We start from the raw sequence: 12,783 nt of genomic DNA on the forward strand, positions 1-12,783 counted from the left end.
ACTCTAGCACTGCCAGGTCAAAACCAGGCTTATATTTAATGGAATGATGATAAGACTCCTCAGGTATCTGTATTGAGGAAACTGCAAAGGCTCAGCAACACACACAGAAAGCTGGAGTGCAGTGTATGCTGTTGGCTTCCCCAAAAGATCTGCAAGAAAGTAAGTATCCATGTGACTGGAATTTGTGCATTTATGCATTTCCTATGCATATGGCAGGTCAAAAAATCTGAGTCAACAGGCCCTAAATAAAACCAGTTTGAGGAATAAGTTGATGAAGAAATGACATTAATTACAACTGGCTTTCCTGAATTTAACTGATGCAACACTGAATAAGCCATTCATATGGAGAGAAGGTTCAATTTAAATGAAATACAGTGATACGAACTGCATGAACCACCTACCACCTATTCGAGATCTCCTGGTAGATGATCCCTGTATTTTGAAACGTGCTTCCTAAACACAGGAACAATTTCAAGTTCTTTGGTGATGCTTGTGAAATTGGAAAGAGCTATTTCAGAAGTATTATTCACAGAGGTTACTAGTTAGGTTAAAGCTCTACTTGACAGTCACCCATTTGGAAAACACTGCAAGAACTGAATCAGAAGCTGATGCATGAACACTTAAAAAGATCAAGATATCCTGATTTGCAGACACACATTTCATGACAAAATTAATCAGCATTGAAGCTAAATATTTCTTTGCACAACAGAAAAATACAGTGCAGATATGATTACCCACAAACAGTTTCAGGTTTTAAAAAAATTAGAAAACTACTATGTTGAAACTTGCAGCAATGGAAGCGAATCCTCATCTTCTTCTAAAATATGTTTTGCCACCAATGGTAAATCTGCACAAAACATCAGGCTAGCCCACAGAAAAATCAGAACTGTAGTTCTGCCACTGAATATATAAATGGCAGATTGATCAGTCTGTCTTATGCTGGTTTGACTCTATGTAATGGACTAGTGACAAAAAAATATTGCTCCTCCATAGCAATATACATGGTGATAGACCTGCTCACAGAAACAGTTGCTTTATCTGACTGTTGCCTTTAAATACTTGGAATATCATCAAATCCTGCACCAAGTAAAAAAACTGCAACTGACACTACACGCCAGCCACCATTTTTTCAGGATACACTGTTCCCAGTGAGCAGGTTGTTCTCTTTAGCGCAACCTGGCTGCAAAACTGGAGTTAGCTATTATAGTAAACTGATATATAAATATACATCTAAGTATGCTCTTTATCAAAAAAAAAAAAAAACCACAGATAACACACAAGGAATTTCTAGTTCCTATGGGCTACTTTGTAACTTTGGTTTGAAAGGGAACGAGGAATGAAACACATCATTAACTTGAAAATGGAGCGGGGCTTGAAGACAGACCATTAATGAAAATATAGACTACTGCTTTTTGAACCATAAAAATAGCTTACAATGTTGTAAAACTTTATCCTATTATTTGAAATTTAAATACATGATCAATTCTGATTCAAAGCATTGGCTGATGATCTCAGAGCCATCTTACATTTGCTCTATATTTAAAAAAGACCAAGCTATAGGAAAAATGCGAATTGTTGGCTCATAATCCAAAACCAAAACAATAAAACACAGAAAAATGCCTTCAGACAATCATACCTGACAAGTAAGACCACAGGACAAAAATGAGGGCAACCACATTTTGTCACTGGATAACCACAACACAAATCCCAGCAGCCCATCAGCAAGTGCTCAGAAAAAATATCTCCCAGTCTATGATTGTGCTAATGCTGTAGCTGTAGCACCTTCCCACATCCAGAGAAGTCATTCATACTGCCTGTGCTACTGCTTACTAACTATTCTGCTGAAGATACAGAATCAGATAACTAGATCACGCCTACTAGTAATAATAGCATACACTTTTGGTAAAACAAGTTACACTAAGGCATCATAGCATGCTGTCGTACTTCAAAGAGTATTTTAGCCACTTTGTTCACTTGGCTTTGGAGACACTCCCTCAACGGATACAGGAATATCTCCAAAATACAAATTATGGTCCCCTGCCAGAGCAAAGCACCTGCAGTTGTAAAGCATACCAGAACTCACTAAGAGCAGCAGAATTAGACTTTCATTCCATATTTCTACCTCTGAATTTTCTTAGAACCTCTTGATCAGGAAAGAACAACACAGTCTTGCTTGGAACACAACTGCTACCTTAACTTCCTTCATTTATTCCCCTAATGATGCCTTATTGAAGGGTGCTTTTACCTTTTGCTTTCCTGCAACACAAGGACAGAAGATCAGGATGAACAGTTACCAATCGCTTCTAATACTTCACCCATACTAATTTATGAGGCTCACAACAAATCTACATCCTACCACCAAACTCTGTTCAACTTAATTTAGAAAAAAGCAGTACCACACAGAAGTGATTTTGCTTTGCAGCTGCATGGCTCAGTGCTGCTCTTACCAGAGCAATGCAAGTCCTCGGTCAGTGGAAGGTCACCGCAGCACACTGCAGCATGAGAGAAATGCGTGAACCTAACAGCTCTTGTCGCTGTGATTCCCGCAGCCAGAGACAACGTGCCAGCGAGATGCCTTCACAGGATGCCTTCTAGTAAGTCTGCAGAGAAGTTTCATGGCCAGCACAACTCACGGTAACCTAGAAGATGCTCAAACATCTACAAGGCGACAGCTTGATGATGACAGATTTCAGAAGCAGCAGAACAGAGAGGTTGCCTGAAAGCATTTTTACACTAACTTTCGAGGAGCTCTTTCTGAGCTGCAGTTGTAGGTCAAAGCCACAGGGTACATCCCACTTACAGATAAACCAAGAGATATAGCACCTCCTTAGCAGCCTCACCTTAGCTACAAAATTGACATCATCAATTTCCTCATAATTTAAAATTTTATTTTGCTTTTGTATGAGTTGCTTAGTCAACTGACTGCAGGCACAGAGGTATCCTCTGACAGGCTGTGCATGGGGATCACAGAACAATGGAGACTCAGTGATGCGAAGCTCATGAGATGAAGTGTTCAGAAAAAGCCTGCCATATGCTTACACAATACACTGCCAGGCTAGAGTTTAAGAGTTAATTCATCTTTTTTTTAAAGGCTTTGAAATATTACACATTACAACAAGCTCAAAGAGACTCATATGCATAGCATATCAGGACACTAGCAGAACATCTTCTACTCTCTGGGGCTCCAGTTCGACCTATTTCAACCAACATAAAACTAACTAACCAGCAGCTAAGGTCAATTATTTTCTTCTAAATATTATTTATTAATTACCCTGGCACATCCAATAGAGTGTGAAGACGCTCTTAAAATTAGACTCTTGAAATTTTGTTAATATTTATTTATATGTAGCTCAGTAAAGGCCTGAAAGGCTTTGTTACAAACTTTTTAATATGTTTACCTTGATCTTGGAGAGGGATATAGGAATTGCCGTTATTTCTTTTTGTGTTTTTCCTTTTCCTTTATGAAGATTAGAAATGCACTGACAACCCTCCCTAGTTTTGCACAGCCCAACAGTAGGAATATGACATGAATTATAAGATATTAACACATTATATAAAAAAGTGAGAGTGATGAGCCTCTAACAGGTTTTGTCATTAATCTCATTTAGTTAGCCATTAAAGCTAGAAAGATGCTGATAAAAGCTTCACAGTCTGCTGAAAAAAAAAAATAATCCTGGCCTGCTATATATACAGTCTGCCTATTTAATGAAAGGAATGTTATACAGTCAATTTAAGTCTCATTTATAATGATTCAGTGTGTATCACTAAATTTAGAGATGCAAGTTAAATATCAGTAACTTTAAATGAATAAAATCATCCATTTACTTTTTTTTTAAATTAATCAAATACAATACAAATTAACTTAATCAAATCCAATCTCTTCAATTTATATTTCTTGAGATGCAGAGCAATCTTTAGGAGCTAACTTACTCTCCAAAATAGTGAACAGTACCAATTGTGCTAACTGCACCTGAATTCCTCCTAGAAAGGACCTGTGTTTCAAATACATTGGTGCATCTCAGTACTAGAAAATCACCTGCGGGGTCAGTCTGTATGTTGTTCCTTATCTGCAAATTACACACAAAAACATTGTATATCTACAGACACTATTATTTTTATATAATTAGCACAAGTGCTGCCAAACCAGCAAACAAGACACTGAAGAAAAACAAGAGCAGAAATGTGTTTGGATAGAATCTATGTACACCTACAAAAAAACCATACATCCTTTGTGAAGCATGGGTGCATTAGGAAGATATTAAGATCTTGACATGAATAGTTAAGGATAAGTCAGATCTTGCATATCCTATGATCTCAGCATTTAGTGTTACCTCATGCTACTTATCCAAACCACTCACCTCAAGCCCCTTGTTTTGTTCTGCTATTTAAGTATGTCAGTACTCTGTTGCATGTCATGATGCTATAGATATTCTCCCAGCACTACACACCATGGATTGCAAAAATATTCAATTTAATGTACTTAACATAATTTTAGTCATCATATGAGACAACCAGCATCAATAGCTTCCACAACTGGAAACTGATGGATTGCTTTATGTTGTAGCCTTATGCAACTATACATAGAATCGCTCAACTAATTTCTTTGATTTATATTGTTTAGCAAGTAAACCCTAGATCTTGTGCAGAAAATAATGCTCCATTTTATGTTCACACTTTTGTTCATTGAAACAGATTTTGAAATTAGATGTGGGATTTCAGACTTTCTGCTTTCACACAGCAATTCACAAATCTTACCAGGCGTAGCTGAAGAGATAGCTCAGTTTTGGTTTTAAACACTGCTGTTCTTATAAAGTAGCAGCACATTTCTGTGATGTTGGATAGACACCTTTCAAAACACTCAGCCAGATGTAATAATTCTTTAGCCTCATTGTTTTTATTTTTAAATGAACACTAGAGGTTAAATTAGACCAACATGCACTTCTTTTCTAAAAATTCTGAAAGTCAGCAATGCAAAACTCCCCTTCTGAAAAGTCACTAACAAAATATATAAGATAGATGAGATACAAATAGAAAAAGGAACATGCAAAGAAATTAAGAAATGTTCACATTTATAGAAACTTTGCCACATTTCAAATGTTTAATATGTATAAGAGATTCCTATTGTTCCTTCCCCATTTTACATCCCTCCCCCATCCACATTTGTGGTTCTCAAACACCCCTTCTTCCACTGTGCAACTGGATTTTCTGTATGACCTTTACATAGGTTCCTCTGATACAAGCTCTATACTGGAGATTCTAGTAAAACTGCGATTAGATTTAATATTTAGTTGCCAAGTTTTTTGTTTTGGCATGTTTTTTGCAGACGTCAGCTCCAACCTGCTTGGGCCTGTTATCTGAAACATGGCTAAACTGCCTCCAGGGACAACTCAAATCTGAAAGTATGTCAGCTACTTTCGCTCTACCTGAGCTCACAAACTCTCACAGGTGAAGCTCTTTTTGTGATGCTCAGCTTTGACACCTCCACAGTGTCCTCTCAGTACTGAGAGGTACATTTAAGGAACAGTAACGGGAGATCAGAGCACAGCTTGCTCCAAGCTGGCCCCTAAGACCAGGGGAACTTCACAAGCAGCCCCTGGGCTGCCTGAGCCACCCACCATTTGGGCTCTTTGAGGCCTCATTAGCCCCAGCCTCACAAAAATGGCCATTCTGTCACCTGCCCAAACGGCCCCTCAGAGGTCGAGGTCCCATTGCAGCCATACACAGCCAACCACAAAATCACTTGCTGCAAATTTCATGCAAAGTGACCCATTGCACCTGCAACTTCTTCCATCAGTTCTTGGCACCAGGTTCCCCAACCGCGGTACCCACGTTCATTCACCCTTTCCCACACTCTCTCCAGCAGGCACCATCCTCTTGGACCCTGCCACAAGCTGCCACACAAACCAACTTTTCCAGTTCCCTGCACACAGGCTCTCTGTATCTTCCCCAAGGGATAACATGCAAATTCACAGTTCTCTCTTCCCAGTTTGGCTAGTGTTTGTGCTTCTTCACAGCTTTCAGACATCTCTGATCAGGGAAGCACCAGCACAGCTCCAGGATTCAGACCCTCTTTCCCCCATATCTCCATACCCAAATCCACTCCCTCCAGGCCCTGCCTTTGTCTCCGCACCTCTGACTGAAGGGCCCTGAGACGTTCCTCTCTTAACAGGAAAGATGAAGCAAAACCTTTTCTTCAACATGCAGGCTACGCCATTAGGCAGCATGTGGAACTGGAGGGAGAAGTCATGGCGTTTCAGAAATGCTTTGAACGCTGCCACATCTCCAGAAGGCACCTGGCCGGAGCCATGAGATTTCAGGCTGCACCAGGAAAGGTCGCGCACAGAGGAGCCCTGCAGTTTTACTGCCGCAAACACCACCCACAATACGGCTTCGGTCCCGATCTCAGCACAGACGCGGGAGTACCCGCCCACCCGAAGGCGATGACCCATGTCCAAGCGCGGGACAGGAGCCTTCCCTGCCCGGGCGACGGAGAGGCCGACACCGGCTTACGGCGGGCACGGCCCCCGTGCCCCGTCCCGGCTCCGCCGCGCCCACCGCCGCCGGAAGCCGGGCAGCGCCCCTCGTCTCCGGCAGACAATGACAGAGGGAGGCCAGCCCGGGGGCGGGGGCACGGCCGCAGCCTCTGCTCGACCCCCTTCCCTGTCAGCTCAGCCGGCCCGGGCATGACAGCCGGCCGCGGCCGCGCCGGCCCCGAGCCGTGTTCGCACCGCACGGCAGCCGCCCCTTCTCCCTCTTGCCACCCCACGGGCGGCCGGGGCGCGACGCCCCCGCAGGGCCCGGGGCGGGTGGCAGCGGTCGGGCCTCACCGGGGCGCCCCAGGTGCTGCGCGTCCCTCCCGGACCCGGAGCGGCCCCTCCCGCCGGAGGTGCTGCGGGCGGCCCCACCGTGTCTCTGAGGAGAAGCTGTCAGAAAACGCGGCTGGGCCGAGCCGCGGCTCCCCGGACGGACGGGCAGGCCTGGCGGGGCGGGGGACCCTCTCCCGCCGTCGGCGCCGCGGCCTCCGCCGCCCTCACCTCAGGGTGGGTCCCACGCAGGCCGTGTCCGTGCTCTCGATCTCCTGGAGGATCCGATCATGCTCGGGGAGACTCTCCGCCATCTTGGATGGGAGGGACCAGGCGGCCGTGCCGCTGCGGGAGGCGCCGGGGAGGGACCGAGGGCGTAGGCGGCCGCGAAGCCGGGCGGGGGACCGCGGCAGCCGCCGAGGAGGGTTTCCCAGCACGGAGGGGCGGCCGGTGGCCCGGGCGGGGGTGAGGAGGGAGAGCAAAGGGCGGGAGAGGGGGAGCAGGTCGCGCCGGGCCGCGCCCGCCCGGTTCGCCCCAGCTCGCCGGTACCCTGCGGCCCTTGCCAGTGGAACGGCTGTGCCGAGGAAGCTCGGCGAAAACCCCCGATCCCCGGGCGTCACCGGCCGCTCGTCTCCGGTGGAGACCCGGGACAGCTGCCCTCGTCTGGCGCCACCCGCTCTGCCCCGCTCAGCGCCCTGTGACTGAAAGGGGACACCCAAAGTCCGACACTTCTCCCGGCTGTGCGACGGACGGACGAGCGGTCCCCGCTGCACCGCGCTGCGGAGACGCCTTGAAGCCTTCTAAGTTCAGACCCAGCCTTTTCCTCTGGGATAGTCATGGTTTGTTTCTTGGGGTGTTGGGTTTGGGTGGGGGGCTGTTTGGCTTTATTTTTGTGGTTTTTTTTTTTTTTTTTTTTTCTTTTTGAATTTGTTTTGGTTTTGACTGCTCACGTACCCACCGGCCGCGCTGGTCCCAGCGGGAGGCGTGGGGGGCGTTGCAGGGGGCGCTGCCACCGGCAGCTCTGCGGGGGTTTCTGCGTTCAGATCCGCTCACCGACTTGTTTCCTTCTTTTCTTTAGGTGATAGAAATGTAGGGGTCGGGATAAATATAATATAATCGAAAAGTGCACTTTCCTGTGCACTGACTTGCTGTGTTCTGCTAGAAACTGGCATATTGTTTCCTAGTGCACCTGTGCAGCAAAGCTTCAGATTCCAATGGATGAATATCCCATTTTCTATTTAAATGATACATATTTTAGTTTGTGGCCAAAGATGAGCTAGTCCTTGGGTTTTGCGTGCTTAAGGAGACAGGCTGCACCTGCTTTCTGGTCAAAGTTATCTGCACACAAGTGGAAAGCCAAATTAAAGAAATAGGCCTGAAGTATAAAACTTCAGGGTGACGTGTGGCTACTTTTCCAATGAGGAACCGAGAGGAATTTACAACTGAATGCATCAAAGTCTAGACACCAGCCAGCTACAATTGTGTTTGGCACCCTTCCAGTTACTGTAATCAAACTCGTCATCTCTCCTACCCTGGTGCAACTACACCTGGGCGCTACTTAATAAATAGCATCAAAAACCTTACACGTCTTGTCTATGCTTGTGGCTTTATCATAGTCAGTGTTAATTCAGATGAATTTATTGATGACACCTACTGAATCAACAAGGACTATTCCAAATGTAGACAAGTGCCTACAAAGCGCATGCTTTCACTGCAGTAGTATTTCCTACCAGAAATCTCTCAAATGCAGCAACAATCTTCCCATGTTCCTCATATTCCTTTTTTTTTTTTTTTCCTTCTCCCGTCACGTTACTGAAGTAATAGATTGACACATACATATTCCAGGGTAAATTAAATTTTCTTTCTTTAGCCTGATAGTCACTGCAACCTGATGCCTACATTTCCAGGCAGGCTATTTTTAAAACTCTTCTACAGATACTGATAATAGACATATAACATCATAATATTTTATATATTACTTTTGTAATGGGGATTACTATAGAGGGGAAATTTTTTTCAGTTGCACTTTTACCATTAAACAGTTTCCATAAGCTGCAAATGAAAAAAAATACTAAAATCTTCATATATTTAGGGATATCCACAGTAAAACCTTAAGTAGTTGTGTCTTTAGTGATTAAAAAAAAAGTTGCATTTATTAAAAATGTAAGCAAGGGCAACTCTTCAAAAACGTAGCTGTTAACAGCAAACTAAACACACTGCTACACAAAAGAGCAAATTTCCCCATGCTTTCATGTGTAAGAGTAATTTTTTTCTTCACAAACAATCTGCAGCCAACTTTTAGTTTTGTCCTACTGAAAAGAAAGAGCTGAGTAGGTGACCTTGGTTTGTATGTTTCATTTAAGGCAAATCACACTGAAATTCAACTTTCCTGCAGATTTCAGGGTCAGGAAAACCAAGTTTCTATTATATTAGGCTGACTGAAAGAACAGCAATAAAACAGAACAAATCCATCATGAACAATATAATATTATCTAAAAGATGCATACCTTAGAGTGGTTCCAAGAGGCAGCTCAAAGGACTGGATCTCAGCAAAGACATTTTCATATATCTGATCTTTGTTTTCTTCTAGATACAATTCTGACAGATTTGACTTGCTTTTCCTTGCCATAGATTAGCATAAAACTAGTCTAACTTTAGGAGAGGACTTTTATTCTGATTATTATCTTTGACCAAGTGACTCTGTAGTCAGCAAAACCAGGCATGAAAAAACAGATCCTGCTCTAACCTCGTGACTCCTGAGGGACTTTGTGTCCAAGAATGGTGCACAGCTGCTGTTTTCCTGTCTCTGCTGGTAACGTTTGCCTCGGATGCACTACCCAGGCCTGCACAGTCTTCTTCTGTGTGTGCGTCCCATTTATTTATCTTAACAAGAAATTTACTTGCAAAAATATTTTTACATCATTGCAATAGTTCACCAGTAATGAATATTAAGCTTAGTCAGTTTGAAAACACAATTTTAAAGTCACTTCAGACATTTAACAGAGAATTTGAGCATTGATGTCTACTTTTATGAGATTAAAAAAATATATATTTTAAAAATGCATTTTTTCCTCTTCCTGTATAAAAAGCCTGCACACAAGAAATTAGCTGGATTTATGGAGCAGATTTACAGACCTTGTAAAACAGACTGGAAAAGCAGAGAAACTTCTATGCTCTTGTCTTTTTTCTGTTTCAACATTAGTAGATGCTGCTTATACTAACAGTACACAAAATGCTCTGGGATAACTGGCTTTTATAAGAGTGTGCAATAATCAAAATTATTACTAATTCATTACCTGCATAGAAGAAAAAGAGAATGGATAAGCTCCCACAAATGTTGGGAGCAGTGCTGCTGTCAAGTCATTGTCACGATGATGGCAAAGAAAATACTTTGCACAAACGCCACAAATTAATTTCAGGCAGTCATTTCAAACACAAGACTGTATTTCTAGATCTTTCAATGTAAACAACTTTTTAGAAGCCTAATTCAATGTTATGTAACAGTCAATGTTGTTATGTTTGGTTATTTTTTTTTATTTCAAAAGTTTTAATCAAAATTTGGCTCTTAGCTCCGTACCACTCCTGACAAAATTGATGAGAATCTTGACACATGTGGTGCAATCAACAGTTAAATGCAGGAAAATAGAAATTAGTGATTTCTGACTAGGCCAATATATTGTTTATTCACTTTTACATGCCCAGCAGGAACAAGGGGGCAAGTTCAGGACAGCAGCAGTGGGTAAGAGCTCTGAAGGCTACAATGAGTTACCCATGTACATCTCTGCAATGTGTTCCCTTGAACAAATTGCTTTACTCACCTGTTTAGTTTTAAACCAAAATTGAGCAATTGCTCTGTCAGTGTAAATATCCAATACATTTTCTGCTTTTATGTTCTAAGCAGAGTTGTGAGCTGTTTATACACCTTTCACAAGAAATGGGAGCCTGTGATTGACCCATCCAGCCACTGGATGTCACACAAATGCAGATGAAAGGACATCGTAACTACTTGTTCTGACAGACACCAGATTCAGTATTAATGTATCAATTATGAGGTGACACTGTAGAAGTAAAACTGCAAAAATTATTACACTGCATGAACTGGAGCTTAAGCTGATTCACGTGATAGAAGTACGTTTGCTACCACCATAGCAGAGCACAGGCAAACCAGGTAAATCAGAGGTGCCTTGGATATCCACACCAGCCATTGCATGCTGTGGTCTGCATGAGAACCACCATGCAGCGATGGGAGCATGGCACTTCATACAGAGTGCTTTTGTGAATGTTTTTATGTGGTTTTAAGTGAGTTTGATACTTACAGAGGCTTTGGGTACAATTTCTTCTTCCTTCTTTCCCAAAAACTCAAGTAGAAGCTTGCCTTAGGAATAAATCAACCAAAATAAACAGTACTCTGAATCTGTTGTGCAAATGTTGTTGTAGATACACAGCTTCCTGGAAATAAGTTCAATAACAAAGCTAAATCATGTAAAAATGAAGCAAACAAATACTAAGGTGAATGACCAAGAAACAGACAGATGTTACACCTGCTTGGTCTGGAAGTGGGTGCTGAGGTACCTCAGCTCCCTTTGCCCTCGGGTATACAGGGTTAGACCAAATCACACCAGGCCCATCGGCCTGGCTCTGCCCTGTGGTTTGCACCAGCACCAAACCTGTGTAAGACCAGGACACGTGGAGAAGATCTAATGCACAGTGGTGGATCTGTAGCAGACCCCAGATCCACAGGCAAGAGTCTATTAATACTTGCCAAAAGCTGTTTCTGCTGCAGACAATCTCGCTTCTTCCGTGTACTGTCTGTCCAACCTGCAACCCCCCCGGCTGTTTCCATCTTCTGCTCCTCTCCATCTCTTCCGTCATTCCAGTGCTGATTAGATGTGCCCAAGGTCTATGTCTTCCAGGCAGTGAGCTTCTCCTTTTTCCAGCCAAGTCCGGGGCCACTCTCAAAAGGCTTTAGAGAGCTGCCTTATCCAAGGAAAGTAAGTTTTTTTGCAAAAAGGCAAGAGGACAAATTCAGCACTGTGACATGACAAGCTAATACGCTGTTCTGCCAGCAGTTGATGAATTTATCTCTACATCACAACTATGCATAACGTGCTCAGAAGCTGCAGCTAAATAGACTATCAGCAAAGACAGTGCTAAATTGGTGGTGGTGGTGGCTTATTTGGTTTTGGCTTTTGTTTGTTGGGGGGTGGGTGTGTGTTCTTTTTTTAAATTTCTGGTGCTCCTCATGCTGAAAGGGAGAGAAGGAATTATCATTTCTGAAACATCACTCTTGTAGTAGTTGAAATTTAACCAGATAAAGAAGCTTGAGAAAGTATTCATCTGCTAGAAGTCCCTGACAGAAAAAGGGAAGATATTTTCTGTGCTTGTTAAATTCTCACTATGTCTGAGGGAGGTATTTCATTACCTGGACAGACAGAATCCTCAAGGCCTGTGACCTGTCAAGACAGCTTTTAAAAAATATGCCCAAGCACCTAGTTCTTCATAAAGGTGTGAAAATGGTTCACAACTCTGTATAGAATACTGAAGGGAAATTGAGGCAAATAAGAAGATCGTGAAACAGGATGCAGCGGCTTTTCTAGAGCAAAACCATTTTCGGCACATCTGTGCTCCCTTTCCTCCCTTAATTCCTACTCTTCTCCAACGCCAATGGGATACCAGAAGGCCAAGAACTGCTTGTTTAAATGTAGCTTGCCTGTATTAATGCTTTAAAAATACATTTTACCCACATGACAATTACAAAAAGGGTAGCATGTGCTGTAATATAGAGTCATCCCTACTAGGTAAGTAATTCCAGTGCAGATTAGTTTTTCTTTTAAATTACCAGTGCAAGATTAGCAGCAGAAGTTTGTTTAATTTTCTTTCCCAGTTGGATTGGAATCCATTTTGAATGATTCATGGAAAAGAGGGAAAGGGGAAAATATCCAATCTCAAATGGAATTGCTATAGATAATTTTCACATGCA

At 42.9% G+C, this 12,783-nt stretch overlaps 1 protein-coding gene across 10 annotated transcripts in view; it reads right to left on the reverse strand.

Moving 5' to 3' along the window:
- EXOC6 (exocyst complex component 6) overlaps positions 1 to 9,503 on the reverse strand; it is a 94,052-nt gene extending 84,549 nt beyond the window's left edge. For 3 of the 10 annotated variants that reach the window (XM_065843367.2, XM_071812003.1, XM_071812004.1), the window contains exon 1: positions 9,311 to 9,502. In XM_065843367.2, coding sequence (XP_065699439.2) covers positions 9,311 to 9,432 — 122 coding nt within the window. In that variant the 5' untranslated portion in view covers positions 9,433 to 9,502. Of the gene's footprint in view, positions 1 to 6,130; positions 6,506 to 7,034; positions 7,517 to 9,310 lie in introns of those variants that run through there. The other 7 variants (XM_071812002.1, XM_065843362.2, XM_065843366.2 and 4 more) reach the window with 6 other exon arrangements.
- Positions 9,504 to 12,783: the final 3,280 nt, after the last annotated feature.

The sequence above is a fragment of the Patagioenas fasciata genome, chromosome 8, assembly GCF_037038585.1.
Source record: "Patagioenas fasciata isolate bPatFas1 chromosome 8, bPatFas1.hap1, whole genome shotgun sequence".
In the NCBI taxonomy this organism is placed as follows: Eukaryota; Metazoa; Chordata; class Aves; order Columbiformes; family Columbidae; genus Patagioenas; species Patagioenas fasciata.